The sequence below is a fragment of the Seriola aureovittata genome, chromosome 3 (genome assembly GCF_021018895.1).
Source record: "Seriola aureovittata isolate HTS-2021-v1 ecotype China chromosome 3, ASM2101889v1, whole genome shotgun sequence".
In the NCBI taxonomy this organism is placed as follows: domain Eukaryota; kingdom Metazoa; phylum Chordata; class Actinopteri; order Carangiformes; family Carangidae; genus Seriola; species Seriola aureovittata.
The window spans coordinates 24893283-24919564 of record NC_079366.1 but is presented as its reverse complement, the minus strand read 5'-3'; the positions used below and the strand labels follow the sequence as shown (position 1 = coordinate 24919564).

Sequence of the window (26282 nt, the reverse complement as noted above, 5' to 3'; positions counted from 1 at the left end):
AACGACTTTAGACAGAGGACACGCTCAAACATGCACACACACAAGCTGGCAGGTGGGAATGTGTTGGTTCAGACTGTAATGGGGAAATAATGATTTTTGATATGACATAGGATATAGGCAGGGAGACACCAGTAGGGAGAAAGACAAGATGAAGGGAGGTGGAGAAAGAGGAAAAAAGGACAAATCAGATATAGACAAAAAAAAACACTGCACCTTTCAAATATCCACATCCATAAAATGAATCATCATCAGCACAAGCTATGCAGGCTGGACACACAAATTTAACACACACTCACCAAAAGCCACACACTCTCTCTCTCTCTCTCTCTGTCTCTCTCTCTCTCTCTCTCTCCTGCCTCTCTTTGAGTGATCAGTTCAGACAGAAGCAGCTGCTCGATGGCAGACAGAAATAGATGAGCAGAGAATCACTTACTGCAGATCCCAGGAGCTTACACACACGGGGGAACTTACAAACATGTAAAAAGGTTAAAGCGTAATGGAGTTGTACATGTAGAGGAATTAGAGCTAAATTTCCACCTGGTATTAAAATGAGATCACAGCCCATGTTTATCAACAGGTATCTCTGATCATTTTTGTCTGCACTCTGACTGGATGCAAGGATACAAGACTTACAGTCTATAGACATGTGAGGGACAGCGGTGTCTTGAGCTAAACGCTAACTTTAGCAAGCTAACACGCTCACAAAGATAATGCTAACGTGCAGATGTTTAGCAGGTATAGTGTTTCACATGTTCACCATCTTAGTTTAGCATGTTAGCATGCTAATATTTGTTAAATAGCAATAAAATGCAGCTGAGGATGATGGGAATGTCAATAGTTTTGCAGGTATTTAGTCATAACCAAAGTATTGGACAAATCTAGTTTTTGACGAGATAGTGTCACTAGATGAAAAGTTAAGGCATTGCCAAAGTAATCATCATGCCTCAGGGGGGCATTAATATCTGTACCAAAGTCTGACCATCAAAACGTTGTCAAAATCAGTCTTCAAAGTCTGGGGATCAGCAAAGTCACTGGACTAATCCTTTGGGCATCCATCTGCTGTTTGTCAAGAAATTTCATTGCAGTCCATACAGCAGCTCACAAGACATTTCAGTCTTAACCATGAAAGTCAGCCTGCTGTTGGCACTAGAGGAACGGTCAAGGAATCTGTAGTAGTGTTCAGCCTGTGTGGCCCTTGGATGTCTGTATGAAAATTCAATGTGAATGCATCCAGTAGTTGCTGAGATTTTTCAGTCTGGACCAAAGTGGTTCACCCACCAACAGAATTCCATCCCTAGAGCCATGCTGATGGCACGGCTAATAACAAACATGATGATGTAAGGGGTCATTTGACGTGGGATAGGACGGCAGGTATTTACCTTCCATTTGAGGCAGAACAGATCAGCGTTGTAGGAGGAGAGAGAAAAGACAGGCTGGTCGTTTTTTCTCCAGGAAAAGGGGTTTGCAGCCGCTGTGAATGCTACTACTGTACCCGGATCATGCCAGAGTCTCTGTGAAGCTGAGTGGATGGCAAACTTCAGAATGAGTCATGATGCTTGTGCACTGCGAGTGGTACTTCTTCACAGAGCTGAATAACACAAAATGAACTGCATACACCTACTGTAGATGAGTGTGTCTGAGATCAAAATGCGAGGCATTGTAAATTCAGTGACACTTCTATGGTAATGTGTGCCACGTGTGTTTACATCCTACATTAGCATATGTTTTGTTTTATGCAGATATCCAGATACAGATAGCATTTTATCACCAGGGCCAGGGGTCTTAGAAAATGTAAACGGTGGCCCATTAGGGCTTGTTACAGTGCATAAAGTATTCATTTGTTGCTACAGGAACAAAAACAAATAGAATAATTAGTCTAGTATAATTCAAATATGTAAAAGGAAACTAAAATCATGGTAGTAAATAGGAACATATTTTGAAACTGCGATGCAATCATCTTTGTCGCACTCCTGCAGTTTAGGGAGCTTTTTGTTCCTACCCCTCCTATTCCCTCTCCTGCTGCTTTTTCTCCCTCCCTTGAGTGTGTGAGGCAGGGTAAGCCTCTGTCATTTGGGAGAGTCATTAAGTACAGCCTCAGAGTTAATGTCTTTTCTACTATCTACTTTAAAAAAAAAAGAAAGAGGAAAAAGTTTTCTTTTTACCTTAGTTGTTTGAGAAATGTGACTGGAAGAGGACAGCAAATTTGGAACACAGTTACAAGTAAAGGACACAAGTTAAGGACAAATGAGAGAGAGTCTCAAATTCACCTGATATATCCAGCCAGACATCGAGGCTGTTATCTCAGCAAACAACAGATAGATCTGACTGCGAGCTGAGGTCGTAAAATAATGCTGCTATCAACTCTAAGACATCCACCCAATTCTGTGTCAAGATAGGGGAGAAAATGTAATTTATTAAAACACAATGTTTTTACCTTGTGGCATACATGTTGGTCTACTTATAGCCTACAGACTTTGGGAAACACATCAACAGTTTTAAACAAAGCTACAACAAATTGCTTTTGGCAGAATAAGTAATGAATATTCATAGTCCGACGGCAGGCCCTAAAGTGCTGTCTTCATAATGCAATTCTATCCCACTCCACCTTGACAATGAATAATATTACCAGAAAATGCAATGCAATTAAAGCAACCCCTTGTTCCCTGTCTCCCTTTGCCACATGTGTCGCTCCCCCACCCCCCACGCAGTACAGTGATAATATTAAAAATTAAACAAGTCATCTGATTTCTTTACTGCAAAATTCATGCATAATAGTGTGGTGGTAGAACAAGTCGCCTCTAGCCAATTTTTAGCAACAACCAGTCTTTTGAAAGCAGATAAAATGTATGACAGTGGACCTAAATTAGATACAAAGAGAAGGACATTAAAACTGAGAAGAAGTCTACAGATAGAAAATCCTTTTGCCTATTATTTACAGTGTTGATTACAAATGTATACAAAGGGTTAGTGAACACCAACTGAATACATTATGCATGTTTGCTCAGATATGCTGCATGTAAACACACACACACACGGACAATGTCAAGGTTTTAACCTTTCTGCTAAAATAAAACAAGAGTTTCAGATTATTCTATTATCTAATTACAGGTTAGTAACCTCCACACCCATTAAGCTCTCCTGGTGACACTCTCTGCTGTCAGGTAGAAAACAAACTACTCGTGACTCAAACTGTATCAACACAGACACATTGTGCCCCCAAGGCGATAGGTAGGTCATAAACATAATTCATAAGTGGGTGTACAGACTGAGAACAGCCCTGCATCAACATAATCCAAGGGTCTGAGGTCGTGGGAGCAAGTAATTATACAACAATGAAATACAATCCAAGATATGTGCTTTGTGAATAGATTTGTCTGTTTGGAAGCTTGTAATATACCAATGCACTTTCCATTGCAATTTGGTGCAAAATATAAGTGATTATTTAGAAAAGTTGACAAAATGTAATTGCGAATGGTCTGTTTTTCCAGTGAGTTATGGTATACGAATAAATCTGGCTTTTCCTCTCTTGCAATATCTTTCCAATAAACGTGACAACAGTGTCAGTCTTCAGCAACAGTCTGCTTCTCGGTTGGAACTGGCTGCCTGGGGCACGAAACGGCAGCCGCCACGACTTGAAAGTGAAAAAAGTGTTTCCATGTCACTTTTGCAAAAATTCTTTGTGTCATTTGAGAGTTTTTCAGAAATTCACGTGTTTCCATTAGTCCTTTCACTCGTTTTTAAGTTCACAATTTCAAATTGCAAAGGTCAGAATGCTGCTCTGACTGTTTGACAGCAGACTCCTTTCAGCCAAACTTAACTGTCTAACCAATTACCAAAGTGGTCAGGCCCTTGATACAAGTGTCTCTGACTGAAGTGTATTAACTTCAGACTTTGCTGCCCTCATAGGCCAATTAGGCCAATTAGTTCCACCGGTTAATAATTGTTTTCAGGCGACACCAAACACCAAAAACACACCAACATAGAAACAACAACAAGCCAAATCAATTTCCACATCTGTGCTACAATCTTACACTCATAAAATCTATACAGAATTTCTGTTTGAGACCGGAGGTGAGCTGAAGGTGAGCGGAGGAATACCAGGATCACCATTTCTCCTTTGAACTGTGATCAACAACCGCTAAGACTGACAAGAAAGAAGACAAAGTGAGAGGGAGGGCAAGAATGAGAAGCAAACAAGAGAGAGACAGAGCAACAGACAAATGTCTATTGAAATGTAGAGAGAGGTAAGACATCGAAGTGGAAATGGAAGAGTTTACAGTGGAGAATTTTCATTCTGTTATTTGCCACCACATTAGAGGACCAAAGGAGCAATTCAATTATGGAACAGGATGGAGAGAAGGGAAGGAAAAGAGGAGAGCAGGCATGGAATGGGAGGAGAGGTAAATTGGAAAATATTAAGTTCAGGCAGGCGTCAAAAAAGAATTCCTGTTGCTTCATGTCCTGTCTTTTTTTTTTTTCTCCCTATAATTAATCAATGTAGAAATGTTAAATGGTGAATTCAAAATGCTGTTTGTTCATTCATATCACACAGATGTAGCTTTCAGCCAGTGCCCACTACTATTAGTGACAAAAAGGCAATTAACTTTAACACAACTTCTTGTTCAGGTAGATGTTAGGCTTATGTACAGTTGATATTTCCTCTTGTTCCATTTTAAAAGTCAACAAACTGTAACAATAACAATTACTCATAACAAGCCTTATTTGAGCTGTCAATTAAAAGTAATTCTAAAAAGACAACAGCATCATAGTTCCCAAAAGAAAACCCCGGCCAGATTCTGTCTATGATTTTAATATTTTCTAGAAAGCTGTCTAGTTTATACATGGCATTAATACGCAGGATTCAAATACTGTTCTGGCAGAGCTGCACAGTAAATGAAGACATACATGGACATTTGTTGCCGAGCAAGTCAGGGTGGTAACTTTAGCCTGTTCATCACATAGACTGCTACAGGCTGCTCGGGTAGCTAATGAAGAAATATTACAATAATTTAACTAGTTGTGAGACTGTAACTGACAACATACTACAAACCGAGGCAACAAGTTTTCTGAACTTCTATGTGAGTGCAAATATGTGGAGAAACTTTGATTTGGTTTTGGATTTATCTTTGTTTACCGATTAGGTAAAGTATCCTGAGTACGTGTTTGTATATGCAGACAGCATTTCCTGTTCACAAGTTATGCTGAAATAAAATCGAATGTTTCTGCAGCAGATGTAACGTTCGTGCATAAATGATAGATTTGCTGAATGCCTCAGAATTAAAGACAGAACTACACCAACATATAGTAGATGAACAAACAGGATAGTGTGAATATCAGGTAAACAAGGATATGAATTAGGGCTGCACAATATATTGTTTCAGCATCGTCATTGTGATGTGAGCATGTGCAATAGTCACATCGAAGAATGTGCAATGCCATGTAAGGAAAACAGACTGAAACACGTCATGCTACAACCTCTTCGCTGCTTGATACAAATTGAAAACTTGAATGGTAAATATGCTGGACGTATATAAACACGCCAGTCAACAACTACATTAATGCCAGTTACTGGTTTTAATGTTGTGGCTGATCGGTGTCAGTTTATGTAAGAGAAGTAAAAGCCTTAACAAAGAGAACATAGAAATACAAGATGGTTGGCACATGACTGTGCTTAGAGCAGTCATACGTCTTAAAATCCTACATGTCTGGGATTTTTTTGTAATCCCAAAAGTAAGTAAATCATATCATTGAGAGGAAAGTCACATTCAGTATCTAAGCTTCTGGTGGCTCCAGAGATTAAGTTCCAGACACAATGGATTCAGATGAGCTTAAACTCTTTACTCCACATTCATTTCCTGTAACTTTTTTTTTTTCATGTCTACTTCTACCTCTTTTTCAGTCACTTTGATCCTCCCCTTTGGCTGCCGTGAGAAACTGTGTCATTATGAACAGCGGCGGAGCTGTGGTGGATTGAAGACCTTTCAAATGGCCGGTTGTGTTTTCAACATGTGGTGGGATTTAATCCTACACATCCTTTGACTCTCCTTCCGAATGATGCTCTATTTCTCTTGATCTTCTTGTTTGTCTAACACACACACACGCATGTGTATGCACGCTGGCAGACACAAACACACACAACATCTGCTCGCAAAGTTCAGACAGCGAGAAAGTTCCTTCTGTTCAGACCTCTGCTGAGTGCGTGTGTGATGGAAAGAGGCAAAATAATGAATCGCTCCCTCTGTTACCTCTGTTAAAGTGGTGTTTGACAAATTAAAATGAATGAATGTCGAGACACACAGACACACTCCTCCACAGCATATGGTTGCTTAGGGTAGGTCTATGAGGACAAATATTTCCCATCATGCCCTGTCCTGACACTGACCACCTGTGACAATAGTGCTATCCGCACCACTCGACTCCCCGGCAACAAGAAACTGAAATATTCACTGTCCGCCCAGCCATGCTTCTGCATAGATCACTGCCTTTATTTGATCAGTCTGGGCTCCCTGTGTCCCCGATGGAAGAAGAAAGGAGAGTTCTAATTCTCCGCAGCCTGGTTGTCCTCTTGAAGCTGCTGGCTATCAGAGTCATTTCACGTCCATCTGCCACAGGCCTCAGAGCTAATTAAAACCAGCAGTTAGCTCTTCTCGACCTGGGCTGCAGGTCACTGCTAAAATATATATCAGCATCAACAGCGCTGAGGTGACAGCACTGTCTCAAAGTTGTTTTGACTGCTACTGGACAGTAGAGACGAAAACAGACTCAATATATCTGAAGTTCACAGTCCATGTGAAAATGGAAGGATGAAAGGAAGAAAAACATTTTGTGGGGGGAAGGAGAGAGGTAGCAAATCAGAGAGATGGCAGAGCAGCATGAAGGGGGAAGATGGAGGGGGCAGAGAGTAAGGGCTCCATTAGATTAGAGAGTGTGGGAAGTGACAGCTTGTAAGTTCTTTGCTGGCCAGTATTTTGAGGGCTGGGGAATTTGGGAATGTTCATAGACAGACAGGATGTGTGTGTGTATGTGTAGAGGGGGAGGGTAGACACACACAGGGACTGAAGACTGTGTGTGTGCTGGTTATGCAGAATGGGGTTAGGGGCAGGCACATGGACATAAATTGAGAGCGGTGGGACAGGCAGAAAGACAGACAGCGAGATGGGGCTGGGGACTCTGGGAGTGATGCATATCGGATCAATAAACTTCATAAACGACATCATCAGCTCGGTCACCACGAAGACAGCCAACCGCCAGGCACCATCTGGCCCTGTCTCACCGGACCGCAGGATCAGCCAGCGTAACCTCGCACACAAACACGAACGCATACACACACACCGTTACACACGCAGAGCCGTGCAAATATTCACTGCACTCGCTTTGACACGCATGAGCGCACGCAGAGACATTCGAGCCAGGTAGACGCAACTGAGATTGGTCTGGAGAGACAGATTGTGTGCGCATGTGTGTGTGTGTTTGTGTGCATACACCACAGCAGTTAAGCAGTTTATTCAGGAACAGAAGTTTATGGGTTCTGTATAACACTATATCCTGTAGCATGATAATGACTGTAAAAGAGACAGAGAGTGAGAGCCAACCGAGAGAACAAAGCAATATAAAGAATAATTTAGAGGCAGAAAAGTAGGAGTGGGAGACGGAGCAGGGAGGTGAGAGGAGGAATGGGAGAGGAAGACATGTCTTGTTGAGACAAGAGAGGAGCTGTGAAGAAAGGTGCAAATTAGTCTTTCTATGAAGGTTCAAAGGAAGAATTATGCATGAATCTTCATCACAGTGTGTGTATGTGGGGTGCAAGCAAATCAGAATATTTCATCTCACAATGCAGAGATAATTTTTTTTTTCCAGATTGTATTAATACCTGAAAATGAAGTAGTGACATTCACTTCTTGTACAGGTGTCTTTCTCTCTCTCTCTCTCTCTCTTTTTTTTTTTTGAAGAGCAGAAAAAGAAAGAAAAGGTAAAAACTAAAATCTGTCATTATGAGAATGAAATGTTACTCCCTACGTTTTATCTACCTAACAATATCATTGAAATTACTTCTTCTATCACAAAATATATTACTATGACCAGACACCACAACTGACAGAACCAGCTGTCATTTTTATCTTGTTGCCATGGATACAGGTTATTGGTGCGACAGCCTTGAATTTTAGACAAACTCGCTGCTCAAAAGTTGCACACCAATCAGGTCGCCTCAGCCCAAACAATTTGCCAATGTCACTGTGCTGAAGAGTGTATCCCGCTTTGTAATAGGATTTAAGAAATCAATAGGGAGCAAAGGCTTCTCATAAACTTCTGTTAACTTTTTATTTTCTCCCTTTTTTTCTGCACAGACTTGATATCAAAAGGTTCAAAATGGTCATCAGCAGCTGAGTACTGCCATTGTAAAGTTATCTAGACAGTGTGAACATTTTTCGATTTACAACTGCTGTGTGGTGTGCATTTAGTAGTCTTTGGATAGATCTTTTGTTAAAGCTTAGTTGATTCAGTCTGTTTCTTACTTTGGAGGTTTGGTTTTATCAGCCCCCAATGAGTCTTGTCTAACTAAAGGAACATTAAACTGCAGATACTCTAAAAGGAACAAAAAAAAGCATAATTACAAGAATAAATGAAAATTGTTATGATCAGAGAGGTTCAGATTCTATTTTCCATTTTCAACATAAATCAGATGAAATACTAATGTTGAAAACAGGTATAATTAATTCATATTTAAGACAAATCAACAGACAATCTGCAGCCATCAGGCTTTGTTTGGTAAAAACAACTTTCATGTGCTGTGGCAACTCACTGGTTTGCTGTCTGAAATTAGGTTGCTAGCACCAGAAATGACATCCAGTTATACAGTAGTGTGTCGTTTCTACCCAAACTCTGAGCCTGTAATCAACTGTCAAAGGTTTTAGCTGGAACATTGATTGTCAGAGTGAAATTTTCTTGCTGATTAATTTAATGGTCTGATGTGTAGCTGTGCCAGCTGTTTGTGGTGTAACAAGTGAAATACTGACTGCTGAATCTTTCTCTGTCTGTGTCCAATTTGTCATGGACACTGCATAGACTTAAAGATGAGGTGGACAAATGATTTATATCAAATATTAGGGGCGACATGTCTCCGTCTCTCTGCATAAAATTTGCATATGGTCCAAACAAAATGTCTCCTGCATGAAAGGGTAAGACCTGTGCTGTGTGAAATAGCACCTCTACTTTCTATTCCCAGAATGTCACAGAGATTGTATTTCATGAACATGTGTTAATTTCTTACGACTTTAGTAGAGGCAGTCAAGTATTCAGTAGAAACCGATTCTGATTGCAATAAATAGCTGATGGAATACCTGAATTTAATGTTATCTTAATAAAATGCATGGACTCTTCATCTTAATCAAAATGACGGGCAAAGAGAAATGGAGCCAACGTAACTACATTAGTTACATGTACTGGCTCCAGTAACAGGCCACAGTGTCATCTGTGTTATGATCAGAGGGCCAAACCCTTCAGCTGACTGCTCAGCTGAGTGCACCTGCCAAACTGTGACAGCCGATTGCTCACTGTCAAATCATATTGTGTTTTAAATGCTGCGCTAACCTACTGCAGCAACTGTTACATCAGTGCTTACTCTGCAATCTCTGCAGCTACTTCAGCGTCAACTCAACATTCATTATCTTTTATGCTTTCACTATTAATTCCATATGTTTTGCTCTTTTGCCATAATTATGTGACAACTCATCTGTCTGCTGACTCCTGTCATTTTCGGTTCTGGATGTGCAGCTTCCAGAACAGATCCCTACCGCTTAACGTAATCATACTGCTTTTTGCTTGTGTAACAAACTTTGTGGTAAAGCTGAAGTCAAAGTTGAAGTTGGTCCTGGCAAATAGATATAAGACATTTCGTGGTAGTTTGTCCTTTATGCTCATATGAACAAGGATCTACAGCCTCTTGTAAGAATTCCATTCCTGCCAGGCTCAATTTTAAATAGATGAATAATATGTATGATAATATATATACAGAATAACTCTAGCAAGAATTATGAACCACAGGCCCATGTCAGTCTTAAAGCAAGACCAGGTACCGGTCTTGGCAAGGTGCCAGTATATTCCAACAAAAGTGTTTGTCGGATGGTCGAACACAATCTACCGTCCAGAAAAATGTGCAACGTTATCCCCGTGTTCAAATGACGATGGTGTTTGCTCCTCTCTGTGGCAGCTAGCTTTTCACCCTATCGTCAAGTGTGACCTTTTGTAATAACTACAAACGTTTATAAACCTTTTCGTGTGATAAAACAAATCATTTTCAACCATACCCCAAGTCTACAGCCTCTGTAGCAGCTCAGAGCAACTGGACTCTCACTCGGACTTATCATGGGCCCTTGGACCACTTCAGAGTGTTACAGAAGGACCTGGGCGAGGTAAATGGCGCCTTGGCTGCTTTTTATGCCCTTTCGTCAGTGCTACTTTGATATGGATGGAAGTGTCCATTAAAGGATGGATGTGACAGGAAGAGTTTTCTGGTTCACTTTGGCAGCATAATGTCAATCATTTATTTATCTATTTATATATTTGTTTTTAATTGCCAGTGCTGCTGTTATTTGTGGTGTGTGACATTGAGAAGGGGTGAGGGTGACGAGGGTAACATTCAGTCTTTTGCAGACTTTATCTCGCCGGTTTTGAAAGCTTCTTTTGTCACATTCATCTACAGGATATACTGTATGCTTATTAAAATATGTAAATAGGCTGTTGTCATGAAACAATCAGGAAAAGTAAGTAGAACAAAGGACTCCCTGTTTTCTGTTTTTAATGGATAGCAGCAGGGAGTACAGTTTAAGGAGGCTAATGCAGTGTAGTGGTGATGCTCTAACAGTAAACACCTTCAATGCAGGCTGAGTCTTCAGCAGCAAAATAATTGCAGTCCACTGTCATTAAACCACACTCAATGAAGCCCCATTAAGTTAACAGGAGAGCCCCTTTCCATGTTCTTTCAAATTAAAAAGCAAAGTCAAAATTGATGTGAACTAATGACAAAAATAACAAGACAAGGTAAAAACCTCGTATATGGCTGGACAGGGCGGAATTTCTTTCTTGATGCCTTGTCTTTTCCTCATGGGGGATGTGATCATACACGACAAAATAAAAGCTTAAATGCTAATTTAACATGCCAGAATTAAATCCCCTTATAAGTATGTGTGCCAAAACACTTTTTTATAAACTTCAATATCTATTAGTAAATAAATGCTGACAGTAAAAGTCCATCCCTGAGTTGAATGTTGTTTGCACTATAGACTGTTCCATAGTCAAACTGGCCATCAGGAGCCCCACAGAAATCCCAGTGGGCCACCATGTTGGTGGGCCGGTCAGAAAAATCTCAAACACCAACAACTGGAATTGAGACAATATGCATATTGTAGCATGTCAGCACAGCAATAAAACCGTGTTAAGAAATAAAAGGTTTCTGTTCACTGAAACACTAGAGTGCGTTTAATTTGAAATGGTTACTTAGAACTTTAACAGGGAAAATGGGAGTGGATCAAGGCATCATACTCGGTATGACCGATTTTATATATCAAACAGATGGAATTAGAAATAAAGGCCTGCCTCTAATACAAGCCTGCCTCAAATTCGCCTGTTACCTTCTGCAGTTGAGGTAAATGAAGGCTATTTGAGGAAATACAGTAGTTGAAAACTGTTGTAGATCCACCACAAGCGACCGCTGATGATAGTAATAGAAACTATGTAATAGAAACTGTTCGCGTCAAATCACTTTGAAAGAGCAACGGCCAGTGGGAAAGTCCAACTCTCAGCCAGCCAACCAATGGTGTGCCTTCATCACTCACTCATTCATGGACATTTGCAAGTGTAGTGCTGGCACGTGGCTGGTCTAGCCGAAAGAAAAGAAAAAAAAAACACTGCTTATGTAACCTGACTCCACAAAGCTTTGTCAAAAGCCCTTTTGACTGCCATTAAAGGAGTGAAAAAGTTGCTGTCCGGCCATTTATGTGTACACCAAGGCCACTGACAATTTCATTCAAGAACACATTGGAGAGCAGTGGGTGAGTGCTCTTAATGGGGAGTTAGTTATCTCAGAGTGTCAGAGCAGCCTAATGAAACCGCTGTAGGTCTGTATCTCAACACCTATTTTCACTGATGAGTAGACAGGTATATATTCTAAAACAATTTGAGATAATCTATAGTGAACTATTCTGAAAAGCTTTCACAACAAACCCACAGTCCCCTGCTTTGTCTGAAATAATTACATTATTAATACACAGTTTGAACATTTTTCTAAATAACAATACTGACAGGAAAGCTGTAGCAGCTAAGGAATAATATGCAAATTACAGGCATTTCAAAAGGAGCCAGACAACAGCATTAAACAAAAGGCTGTGAAATACAGCTTACACAACACATCCAGGGACTCATATCTCTGTTGAACAATTAACATAAAGAACATTCCTGGTACACCTAAAATTACTTAATAACCTTGCAGGTGTGATTCATTGAAAAATCCGTTTTATCTTGTCTCGATAATGTTCTAAGTCTATTTTACAGATGTCTAATGAAAAGGGTCAGTTATCTAAGTGGCTTATTATTCACAACAATTGGTGTGCAAGGATTAAAAAGAACTTTTGTGCTTCTAGAGCACGTTAATTAATAAACCACTGAGGGATAAGAACGGTAAAATTAAATTTTATCTCAATCTGTGTTTTTTTTTTTTTTACACACGCTTTGTTCCTGCTGCAGAAGTCCCTATATAAATGTGAGCGTGTGCTGGAGAGAGACAGGAACAGGGAATGAAAGAGACACCTACATTCGGTTGTTGGGGATGATCTTCTGTCCGTCTTTGAACCATGTGACTAAGGGTCGGGGGGAAGAAGCGAGAGGAGGCGTGCTGATGATGGCTGCTCGGCCCTGAGTCACAGTCTTTCTCTGCTCCTCGGTGGAAAAGTTCCCCAAAACTGGGGAAGAGGGAGAGGAAAAAAAGAGCGTGAGTATGAGTGCCCAAAGTTACATTTAGCTAAAAAAGAAGCATTAAACTTGCTGGTTGGTTGGTTTGTTGGTAATAATACTAATACTGTAGATGACTAAAACTAAATGCTAACGCGCTAGCCGGGCAAGAGAATGCCAGTGGTACTCTGTAAGAAAGGTTCTATGCGCCGCTATGTATTTTCTCCTCACTCTGCCGTTTACTGTCAGCTGGCAATTTATTCTCAGGATTGAATATCATTCCATTCAATTATGACTTTTATTGAAGAGAGAAAAAGCTTGGTCGCTAACGGATACAATAAGTTCAAACAATTTATTCAAAAGACATCAAAAGACCATCGACTCCTCATAACTGTCTGCAAACCATTCCTCTTTTGTGGAGCAGTTTATACTTGGACAGACAAGGTTTAATAAAAGTGAATGGTGTAACAACTTTAACTTCCAGCGTCTGCTGCAGAAGTGAGACGCCCCAGTTCAAGGTCGCACTGACAGTTGTAACAGCGCTTTTAGCCAAAGATACAGCTTTGGAACAGAGAAGAACATGTTGTGTGGCTCACTTCATATGTTTGGATACTTTTAAAGACAATATAATATTTTAGTTTATATAATATGACTATTCTTTTTCTTTTTTTCAGCTTTTATTAGACACAATTTTCCATCAGTCCGAGACCTTTGCAGACTAAATGTCACAGCTTCGCAGCCGGACAAAGAGATGAAAAGGACCGGTGGATCTTAAAGACATGAAAAAAAGCTAAAGTTACAATAATCAAAAGTAGCCACACTGCTTCATCCACACACTTTCATGGGAGCTGCAGTTTCTTTTATTTCTTAGATTATGGAAAGTAAACCCCAGGAACATGGAAGAGAGATGGAAGGAATGCCGAATTAGAGATTGCACAGTTACAGAAGCTAGTGGCTAGAGCATTGGACCGGACGTGGCATGAGATAGCTTCCTCCATGTCTCTTTTCCCTCTAATGTCTGCACCGTCAAATTGGCTTGGTCAACAGCTCAGATGATGTGTTTAGTATTTGTAAATCTGTATCAGTATCTGTGCCATTAATTTGCAACTTGTACATCATCATTTGTAAGTCAACTTAGAATTTTTCCAGGGAAATGTGAATTTGTGAATATATTTGTTTTGTCGTGCAACTTGGGCATGTGACTCGTAAAATGCCACGCGACTCGTGATCTGAAAGGAGAATTTCTGATTCATTGTGAAGACCATTTCTTTCCCCTCCTTTTAATAACAATAAAATATTACCAAATGACTTTTGACTCTATTTTTGACTAAAAAAAGGGATGACTGATTGTGATTTTTGCTGGACTTCAAAGGAGAAGCTGCTTGTTAGTGTGCCCATGGTTAGTTTCTCCTCATAGACAGTCATTAAAACAGCTCATGTACTGGTCTTATTATAATGGTGTGTACACTTTTTACCAGTGTGTGTGTGTGTGTGTGTGTGTGTGTGTGTGTGTGTGTGTACTCACAGGCCACTTGCACCTCTGTTCTCCTGTGTATTACTGCTCCCATCCTGTTCCTCACCATGCACTGATACAGGCCAGCATCAGTCCTCTTCAGAGACGGGACAGACAACCTAGAGATGGACGGACACATAGAGAGAGGACAGTCAGGAAGGTGTGTTTTATCTCAGAGCTGTAAATAAACCCAATAAAAATGGGCTAGGGGGCAAGGGAGTGATGTTTGGAGACCAGCGAGACAGAAAGGAAAGAAAGTGCAGGTCTGCTTGTCCATATGTATGCTCTCTTGTGCAATTCCCTTTCATGACCTTGATCTGAGAATGGATTCGGCCTCAGGTTGTCAAAGTTCCTCAATAACAGAAGGTAAGGCGGAGTGGTGCATGTGTACAGTGTGTGTGTGTGTGTGTGTGTGTGTGTGTGTGTGTGTGTGTGTGTGTGTGTGTGCTGTGTATGAGAATGTTTTTGACTGTGTGCATTTTTTTTTTTTTGTTCTAAGAGGGGTTGTTAATGGGGCTTTAATGGATTGTGCTTCACTAATGGGAAGCTTGGCATAGGATCTAGGTTGGTGCCACGCTAGGCAAACACACAAACGCACGCACGCGCACACACACACACAGACACACACACACACACACACACACACACACACACACACACACACACACACACAGATATTACACACAAACCGGATAGACACAGTAAAACTGGACATCGCTTTGGGGCTCATTATGAATACCAGGACAGCCAAGTATTTAACTCCCAGGCTGTCAGTGCATGCTGCCAACATACACAAACCCACACTCTAATACACACACACACATACATCAAAGACTCAAACACGCAATTCCATTTGAATCAGGAATGACACATTACACAGAAGCTCTCATCCTGAAACAGATTTTGATATTGGACACTGCATCTCTCTCTCTCTGCCTGTGTTCCATTACGTTTTATAATAGGTGTGTGCGGAGGGGCTGTCACTATATTTTTTGAAATCCCCACAAGTTTTTTTTTTCCTTTATGTCTCACTAAACACAAAGTTCAGTGTTGACAGGTCCCAATCAATACCATAATTTCTCAGTCAATTTTTCTGACACAGTCTCAGCCCCGTGTGTGAAGTCAAATTCCCTGTGTGATTCAAGACAAGAACAACTTCAGCCAGGTTTTACAGTACGACAGCTTCACCACATATTCACCAACCCTTCCCTTTTGCAACAATACATCTAGTCCTTTCAGAGGAACACGTCATTTCACAGTAAATGTACTGCTTCATATGTAATAGAATGAAATAGACTATTACTAAAATATTGTGATCATTTAGATATTGTGATTGCAATATGAGTGACAATTTCAGTTGGAATGATCAATTTTGCACTGAAAGAAAATATAAAAATGATGATGATGTGATTTTTGTCAGGTCTTGTACCAAATAAATATGTTCCTTTATGTCTGTTGTGACACATTTTACCTTTATCAAACAAATAGCAGCTCCTGCGATTTGGATATTGCACTTGGCCAAATTGCGATTTTGATAATATTTCAATTAATTGTTCAGCCCTAGAATTAAAAAAATGTGGACATATGATCAAAGTATCCAATGAGTCATTGTCTATTTCCCAGGAATTAAAAAGGAGTTGTATTTTATTTCCACCAATGTGTTGTGTTTGCATTGAAAAAGGAAGGAGGTGGAGCAGGTTGCTAGATTTAGGTAGCATTTAATTAACAAAGGGATTTACTAGAGAAAGTGTTCTTTGTGTAAAATAACTTTATTTGTCAGCTATAAATGGTGAAGATACTTCAGCAGCCCTGTCAACAGTGTTCCTGAAAACAAAGCAAATGTTACCGTTGTGTTTCTTAAATTTAACTTGTCTTAGTGACTAGACTGCTGCTGCTCAACTGATGCTGAAGAAGGAAACTTTGCTGAAGTTTCCATTCATGTAAATCCTCAGGGCTGTAACTAACTGTTATTTTCATTAGCAATTAATCTGATTAATTTCTTGATTTTCCATAAAATGAAAGGAAATAATTAAAAATCCCTGTTAAAATCTTCAACAGCCCAGTGTAACGTGTTCAGATGTCTTGTTTTGACTGACCAACTGTCCGAAACACAAAAATATTCATCAAATCCTCACGGTTTAGCAGATATACAGCGACTGTACAGCAAATACTTGGCATTATTATTTAAAAAAACAACAACAAAATTCTGATCGACTAAACGATTAATCAACTAATCATTAAAGATTTGTACTTACAGCAATGTACAACTGAACTTTTCATTGTCCAGTATATGAAATAACATAAAAGGTAAATAAAAATAAAATAAAATCCGATTCTACAGAGAAGATGTGGAATTAGACGAAATTTGTGTGATTTTGTGGGGACCAGAATTTTTTAATACATGTGAATGGAATGGACGACATTTATAAAGTGCTTTTATTCAGTTTCTTTCCCGTGCATGTCACATTCACATCCTCACACACCTGTGGCAGTGAGTTACTATTCAAGGCATCAGCTGAACAGATAGGACCAACTGAGGTTTAGTGTTTTGCTCAAGGACACTTTGATGCAAACAGGAGGAGCAGGCACTGAACCACCAACCCTGCGATTAGCAGACAAGCCGCTCTATATAGTTACTCTGCTTACAATCAACTAACAGTAAAGAAAATTATTCAAAGGGGAAGTTGTGCAAGTAAAACACAAAACTCTGGCTACAATTGCAGATGGTCACGAGCATTCACACACACATACGTATGCACATGCGCACACACGCGCACACACACACACACACACACACACACACACACACACACACACACACACACACACACACACACACACACACACACACACACACACACACACACACACACACAGTCTGCCAATTCAGCATAGCTCTGGCCTCACCAAACTAAAGTAGCCAGAACGCTGAGAGCAGTCCAGAGCGACACAACGCCTCCTGGCTCGAACAACGACTGCCTACAAAATGCTGGCTCAACCTCTCCCTCCCTCAGTGCACATTCGCTCCCAAGATTCCCTCTATTTCTGAATGATGTGAAAAACAATTTTGTTTCACAGCTGCAGTCTTGCCGAGAGGGATTGCTTAGCTCTTACCAACCAACACACACGGACGGGAGGAGAGGGGCAGAGGAAGGGAAGCAGCGAGGTACAGAGAGGAAAGCGGAGACAGAAGCTCAGACATATTGATTGCTTCTGCTCTTCTTTTCCCGGACTATATACATATTTATAGTGGTAATGTAATTATAAATCTCACTTTCCACCGTTCACTTTCCACCGTATTATTTTCATGTTCCACTGTCTAAATGTTCTGACCTTCTCTGAACGCACTGCATCACTAATGGGCACAGCTCCTATAATGCAGCTGTTTTTCCATGCTACAGCAATGGCTCAGAAGAAAGGATGCCAGATAGACAAACAGGAACAGACATGCACTTCGAGATAACAGAGGGATCCATGACAAAAAGTCTGACACATCCAGTCGGTGCTAGCTGACCTGTACTGTGGTGTCCAGTCGGTGATGTTGCTGTTGTTGAGAGTCCAACGGTACTGCAGAGGCCAGCTGCCTCCAGCCAGGCAGGTCAGCACCAGCCTGTTTCCCTCCAGCATCACCTGCTGCCCTGGTCCACCCCCGCGCAGGTAGGGAGCCACCTCTGACAGACAGAGACATAGAAAAGAAAATATGTTATTTTTGTTGTTTGAAAAAGTCTGCATTAGTCATTTTTGAACAACACAGCAAATTGCACAACTGTATTCATCCACCACAATAAAAAATCCATTAAATTCATGTTCTATTCTTTACAAAATAAACAAATAAATAAATAAATAAATAAAACTCTGGCATATCAATGTATCTTCATTTTATTGTATACAGTTTCAAATTGGACTCTGGAAATTCTATAATAATGTTGGCAGGTGCCATCTAACAAATGTCAAAGCAGATATGAAAACTAATTTCACATCTAGTATCAAAGCAGCAATAAAAAGAAATGCTACTGTATGTTCTGTGTTTCTTTACACGCATTTCTTCTTCTGCAGCCAAAACTCTGACCTTTTCACCTTAAACTCTCTCTCTCATTTATAACTTCAGTAGTTACCAGTACCCAGAGACACGATGACAATGTGACTTTGTGGACCAAAATCTGATGATACACATCTGTAGGATTCACCAGGTCTCCATCTGGAGATCCTCACTCCATTAGTGGGGTCTATTAAATCATTCTTCAACTACTCCTCCTGCAGACTGTGGTCATAAAGACATAAAGACAAGTTTCTCCTCTTTCTCCGCCTCCTGTTCTGGGTTATCATTCTTCCACCTTTTTTTTATTTTGAAATAGAGATGGACACTCATAACCACAGTAACTGCAAATCACTGTCTTAGGTATGCAATGTTTGATGGTAAACAATGTGATCATTTATTTTGCTGTTTAAAATTATACCTTACAATGAAGGTGTACCCTTAGGAACAACATATACAGCATATGATGCATGTCAAAACACTCATGCCTATTGCTTTTGATGTAAACCCACACACCAGCAGCATGCGCATGGTGATGTGCATCACTGCTTTGACACGTCCTGTTTCCCAGCACTGATGTGCAGCAGCAGTCCAGAAAAAGCGCAATTCTATTAGATTTTCTCACCGGAACAACACGCTGCAACTCGACTATTTCTTCTGTGTGCACATAGTATCTGCAATGTGTTGCTGGCATCACTGCCAACGCCAATGTCTGTCGCACATGATGCTTTGCATAAAGACAAAGGTTAAACACTAGTTCACAGTCACCTTTAATCCAGAGGTTTTGACATGAGCTTGGACATCCTATTGTTCAGAAGCTACAGAAGAAGAAACTACAGACCTGATGATGGAGAAGATGCTCACTGAAGTTTGACACACCTTTAGCTGTAATCTACAATTCTGCAATCTCATCTTTCCTCTATCAGGACATTAAGCCTTACCACTCACAGTACATTTATTCTGGCTCTGCAGCTGCTACAGCTGCTGTCTGAACAATGGCATCCAGTCTTTAACTCTTGGCTCAGGTGTTCAGACCTGGCTCTCCACAACACAACATAGAGCCATAGAGGGCCTGGACACACCAAACAAAGATCAGCATCTGTCTATGGGGTGTAGGGTGGAGGTGATGGTATGAGTGAGGGTGAGAGGGGTTGCAGACAATGAGATTTATTCAAGCCATCAGCCATTTACACACACACACACACACACACACACACACACACACACACACACACACACACACACACACACACACACACACACACACACACACACACACACACACACACACACACACACACAAACTAGGTTAAAGGGGGCAGGCTTATCTGCTTGCTACAGTATGTATGGACAGGTCCATAACTCTAAGGCAGAGTTTTACATTCTCTCTTTCTCTCTCTCCTTCTCCTGTCAACTTAATCTTCTCTCCTCCCTGCCGTTTCAACTTTTTCAGTTCTGTCTTCCCTCCAGCCCTCTCACTTTGTCTCCATTGTCTCCTTTTCCTTCCCTATTCCTTCCCTATTCCTTAGTCCCTGTGGATGTCTCAGGGCCACCTTTTTCTCCCCTTCTTGTTCTCTACTTTCCACAGTTTCACCCTCTCCCTCTCTCTTCTAGATTGATAGCTGCCTGCTCCATGCGAAAGAGGGAAGTGTTCCATCTACGATAGATTTATATGCATCTGTGTATGTGTGTGTGAGAGAGTTAGAGAGAGTGAGTGAGAGAGAGAGAGAGAGAGAGAGAAAGAGAGAGAAAGTGTGCATGTGAGCATAAGGATTTATTTGGAATATTCCGTTTCTACAGACGATGGCTGGCAATGCAGACTCCAATGTCATACTGCTGACCAGCACTATAACTCACCTCTGCCTGCCTGCCTGCGTGTGTGTGGTGTGTGTGTCTGTGTGTGTGTGTGTGTGTGTGTGTGTGTGTGTGTGTGAGAGAGAAAGCAGCAGAGAACCAGCCTGAACAATTTACCAGATATGACTCTCAATTAGAAATGCTGGTGTCCGTACCGTACACACGTGGACATTTTGTACCTGCCTTGATCTCCTTTTAACCATTTCACTTATGTACCACTTCCTTCAAACTTCATATTGTGTACGGCTGCATGTTTTGTCCGCCCCCCCCCCCCCCCCCCCGACTCCACTCTTTATGGCCCTTTAATCCCCTCCTTCCACTTTAAAGAGAGTCCATTAGGAGGTACAGATGGAGATAGAGAACATCACGTCTGAGAGGAACAAGGTCAGCTAACAGCATGTTTCATTCACTGATGTCATCTGTCTCTTTCTTCCTTGCTGTCTGTCTCTCTGTCACTCAGTGTCAATATGTCTCTCTCTCTCTCCCCCACAGTCTTCCCTTTTCCTAACCTGTCTTTCTTTCTCAAAAGCTGAACAGTCCAGCCACCTGTCTGTCTGTTTGCTTCGTTCTGCCCTCCTTCTCTTTGCCCCTCGGTCTCTGTCAAAGTCTGTGGCAGCTCAAGGTCTCCTCTTTTTTGTCCCTTTGGGAAGATTGTTGCCTAACAGAGAGATTGGCCTCTAAATGTAAAGGAAGAGTCAAGAGGCAGACGTGCACATGTGCGCACGTAAATACACATTTTTTCCTGCTGCAACATGTGCACGTCTCCGCTCTCAGGTCGGTCTTATGAAGCTGCTTAGGCAGATTCTGGGGAGGAATTCAATTTGCCGAAAGATGAGCGCTGTGATAGAGGAGAGAGGGAGGAGAGCAGGATGAAAGGACGGGAGGAGAAGAGGATCAGGGTCACTGCTCCGGGGGGCTGACAGTCCACCATCATCCCGCCCTCTCTCTCCTCTCCTCTTCGTCTTCCTCTGTCTCTCTGCACTTTTACAGCGAGTGGAAATTAGGCCCTAAATGACTTGTCCTTTACAAATGGGCCAGTAAAGATCATTATTCTTACATTGTGCTGCATTAAACATCCAAAAATTAATCCTAAATCTTAGTGCAACAGTTGTGGTGAGGAGTGAAATTTTCCCCTGGCTCAACATGAGGTCATGGGGCAACAGCATGGGTAAACGTGTTGATTGCTGTGTCGGAAGTTTTGAATTTGTCCAGTGAGTATTTGGTGGTAAAAGAAAAACCCTTTAGATGCTACAGTTTGCATTCAAATATATATATATGTATATATACATATATATATGTAGAAAACCCTGTGGTGTAAATGCATTTCAGAGCACTGAGAGAAAGTGAGTATTGGAATGAAACTAAAGTTGAGCTCACTCCTGCAGTGCTTGCTTAATTATTGGATACCACTGTGTGTATGTGTGTGTACAGTTTGAGCGTATATGTGTGTGTCAGGTCAGAATTAGGGTCACTCACTCCAGAAAAATCACTTTATCTTCATAGAGCTGAACTCCTACTGCGAGACAGGCCAGGCAAAACTGGCGATAGTCTATGAATACTGATTTACTGATAGCCTGTCTCTCTCTATCTCTGTGTCTCACTCTCTCCCACACACACACACACACATTCACCCTTCATATTGCCTTTTTCGATGCATGAGGTTGAAGGGGAGAAAATAACTACATCAGTCTCTTTTATAACAAGTCATTTTTCTATGAATAAGCGAGCAAAAGTTGCATGGCTAAGCGTATTTTTTTACAGCAGTAACAGCAGTCTATTTGATTATGGGGTGCAAATGAGTTGTACTCCTTTTTAATCTAATAAGTCTGTCTGCGCTTGTTTCAACAGGCATTTAAAAACACTTAATTGGACTGACAATGTGTTAGCCGAAAGGAAGAATTATGAGTTGAGTTTTCTTGGCGTGTTGTTACTAGTCAGAAAATGAGAAGTGGCAAAAAAAAAAGAAAAATGCAAATTAATTGAACAATATAAAGTGAAGGCGCTGAAAAACGAGATTTTGCTTCACAATTGAAGAGTTCACACAGGTCTAAAATTGTTAAAAACTGTCACTGATGCTGTTGATTTAAAACTAGGGTTACTGAAATGGAAGAAAACTAAGAATTACTATTTGCACCAGACAGGAGACAGGGACAGAAGAAGAGGACATATGGCATTACTGAGAAAAGGGAAAGGGATTAAAAAAAAAAAAAACTGGATAAGTGCTAGAGTATTAGAGCCACTTCATTAGGCAACCTCAAATTCCACATGGGAATGTTCCCGGATCAAAACTGAAATCCATCAATAACCGTTTGTCATGGTGATTTATGCTGGAATTTGCACAGAAAAGACTAAGAACTAGGAAAAATGCAATATTGGGCTGAAATGGTGGATTGAAAGACATTGGCAAGAAGAACTATGAACCCTGCAGGGAGAGCTGGAGGTGAGTGAACTTCACGGGAGTGAGGTGAATTTCAGGTGAGCTCTGGCTCTGACCTGAAAGCTGATGAACTGGATTATAAAATAATTCTGTTTTATGGCATGTGGTATTTCACTCTTCTTCCTCTTAAAATTATTCTCACCTTTCTCCTGTCAAGTGAAGTTTTAAACAATTCCAGAAAACAACAGGCAGCAACTGGATCAAAAGCCAAACAATACGTCTCATTAAACCCCACACACTGTTGATTTTATCTTTGACACATATATACATAACATTTTTTTGTCTCCTTTTCCTACTGGTCATTAAAGGATCCCTCTCTAACACAATTCCAATGTAAGTGATAAGGGATAAAAATTCACAGTCCTTCATATACACTACCGTACAAACCTTTCAGGCACTAAATGTTAAGTGAGGATGCTTTCAAAAATACTGCCATGAATAATTTTTGTTTATACATTAGCTTCGTACAGAGTGCCACAAACAGAAAAAGTCCTAAATAAAGTCAGTATTCAGCACCAATTCTCCAAGATACACTTGCTCACAGTTTTTTCCAGGTACTTGGCAGGTAGATTGTTCCAAGCATCCTGGAGACTTTGGCACAGTTCTTCTGGGGATTTAGTCTGTCTCAATGTCTTCTGTCTCTTCATGTGATCCCAGACTTATGGCTGGCTGTATGTTCAGGGTCATGGTCATGTCACAGACGGAAACTCAAGTGCCTAAAACCTTTACATAGTGCTGTATATATTCCAAAGTTTCTCTGACGCTAATATAACGCTTCAGCACTCTGGGTTAGTAAAATAAAAGTTACAGTTTCCGTGCTTGGTCCCACTTGAGGGGGTAGTAACATAAAGAGATACTGACAAAAAAAACTAATTTTAAAATATAGCCAGTCAAAGCCTCTTATTAACTTCAGCTGAACTTTGGAATGTATTTTTGCAGGGAAGGAGGTGTGTCTGTGTCTTACACCAGAACCACAATAGGATTGGATCTCTAAAGTACGAACAGGAGGAAAACAACAAGCAAAAACTGCTCCACAGTTCATATAGTGTTTTACGACAGACTATCCTTTGACAGAACCAGTTTGTCTTGCTCAAATCAGTGGTGGTTCCCAAATCAGCCCAATAAATCCAATGAGTGTCCCTGAACAAACAACTGATAGCCAGCTCCCTCTCTGTCTATTTGACACACACAGACACACACAGACACAGACACACACACACACACACACACACACACACACAAACACGTCAATTAAAGAAAACTAACTGAAGCAATCTACTGACCAAAGAAGATGACAGTTAAGCAGAAGCACAAGTGCTGCCTCGTTGATGATGAAATCAAAGTGGCTCTGATGCAAACCCACAAGGCCGCAGCTCGGCCACTGATCCCAACAGGCCTCAGCTGAACTGTGAGACAAGGAAGTCCACTGGGAGCTGGACTACAAGTACTGCTCCTAGGCAGAAAACAGCAGCAAAAACCAAAATGTATCCTCTACTTCACCCGTTGTTAGATGGAGCGGGTCGGTGGGTGGGGCAGATGGGATGTGAGTGTGGAACTTTGATCAGGAGTTTAATTCGTGGCTTTTCAAGTTGGCAGTTGCTTTAATTGACTACTGAATGTCAGACTGCCAACAAGAACAAAGCGCCTCTCACTAAAGACCGGATAACACCGCGCTAACCTCTCTTCCTGCTCTGACCGCCAATCACTGCTGCCTCCTCCAAACGCCTTCCTTGCCTGCTCCAATCATGGTTTCCACAAGCGTTGACTGACAGCTGTCTGTGAAGAGCTGACAGATGAATGACTAATCCTGACATGCTGATTGGCAGATGCCAGACCAGGAGACATGTTGCCTACGCCATCACAAACGCCTACACACACAAACTCATGCACACACAAACGTATACTGGTACATAAAAGCTGAGGCGAACAGTCTGGGCTTGAACACAGAGTTCAACGTCAACATGCTTGACTTTGCTTGCGAGTGTCTTTGTGTCAAAGACAGTGATAGCATAATGTGCTGAGAGTTATAGTAGATTCTAAAACAACCTCTACAACGAAAGGTTGTCAAGAAGAAACACATTCAATAAACAGGTTGAGCTCAAATCGTAGCTTTTTACAGTCTGGGTTCACACTCCGGGTTCAGGTACAGTAGCAGGTGAAAAGAAACAAATGTACATAATTAATACTTGATTATATTGACTTTGGCCGTTTGCCAATTTGACCTGTGTTCATTTAGTGACCGGCCAGTGTGTAATTCTCTTAACCTAAGCAAAACTGGGATGTTAACCAAAAGTGTCATTGAGCAGTCATTTTAAAATGCCAGTTTATTGCTTTCTCTGGCATTTAATAATGTCAATCTAACTATATGTGTTTATGTCTGTGTGTGTGTGTGCATGCATACTATATTGTGTACTGGACATCTAGTTGAAATGTCAAGCTTTAATATGTTGTGCTTTAACTGAACAAGACTTTTATGTGCAAAAACCTGCTTTAGTGCAGCAGCAAAGCAAATTTTGTTATTGCAAGCATTAGTGTGTGTGTGTGTGTGTGTGTGTGTGTGTGTGTGTTCCCTCTCAACCTTACATGTCTTGTGGAATTATGTTGTGAATGCATGGGGTCATGGGAGCGCAGGTCCATGGATGGGGGAGGTACAGGGGTAATAAATGGGCTAGAAGGGCTGCAGAAGAGGAGTGGGAGACGGAGAGATGATATGCAGGGTGGTGGAGGGAGAACTGGGGGAGGGGGGTCGGTAATCAGGTGGAAGAGACTGTGATCAGTGACATTTAAGAGGTGGGCCACGCCGCCGGGCACATCTGCTAGGACACACACACACTGAAGCACGCACACACACACACACACACACACACACACACACACGCACGCACACACACACAGACAAACAACTGTCAGCTTCTATCTCCTGATGAGCAGACAGGCAGACAGGAGGAGAGAGGAGGTGAATGGGAGAGTAGGGAGGGAGTGAAATAAATACCTCCCGCTGATACGGCACCCTCCTCTCTCTCTCTCTCTCTGAAGAAAGTTGTGCACACAAGTGACTGTGAAAACACCCCGATACTTTTGAATGACACGCAAACACATACAGACAATAATTATTCCTCTGTTGTACTCTCTGCACTTTCTTTTTATCCCCCAGACTCCCCTCCCCTCTCTCTCTACCTTTTCCTGAGGATTTTACATCCCCTCGTTACAGCTCCTCATTAAAAACAGTCTCCCCGTTTGTAGGAAAGAAACTTCTATTTACACACACACAAACTTTATCAATCCACTCAGTCAGGGTTGCATTCATAGACACATTCGGAAGAGGACAATAGAAAAGGACATAGTGGAGTGGTTCTGCGTGTCGCTTGTACCATCATGTAGCGGTGATTGGGGGTAATATCAATCTGTTCCTGAACATGTTGGACACCACATCACTTTGGCATCTCAGCCACTGGGCTTCACAAACACACACAGACACACAGACACACACACACACACAC

General features: G+C 41.2%; 1 protein-coding gene across 2 annotated transcripts in view; it reads right to left on the bottom strand.

Moving 5' to 3' along the window:
- The window catches only part of LOC130166540 (protein sidekick-1-like), a 223130-nt gene that overhangs the window by 120361 nt on the left and 76487 nt on the right, over positions 1–26282 (bottom strand). For both annotated transcript variants that reach the window (XM_056372217.1, XM_056372218.1), the window contains exons 2-4: positions 17970–18126; positions 14468–14574; positions 12806–12953 (exon numbers count right to left, since the gene is read on the bottom strand). In XM_056372217.1, coding sequence (XP_056228192.1) covers positions 12806–12953; positions 14468–14574; positions 17970–18126 — 412 coding nt within the window. The remainder of the gene's footprint in view (positions 1–12805; positions 12954–14467; positions 14575–17969; positions 18127–26282) is intronic.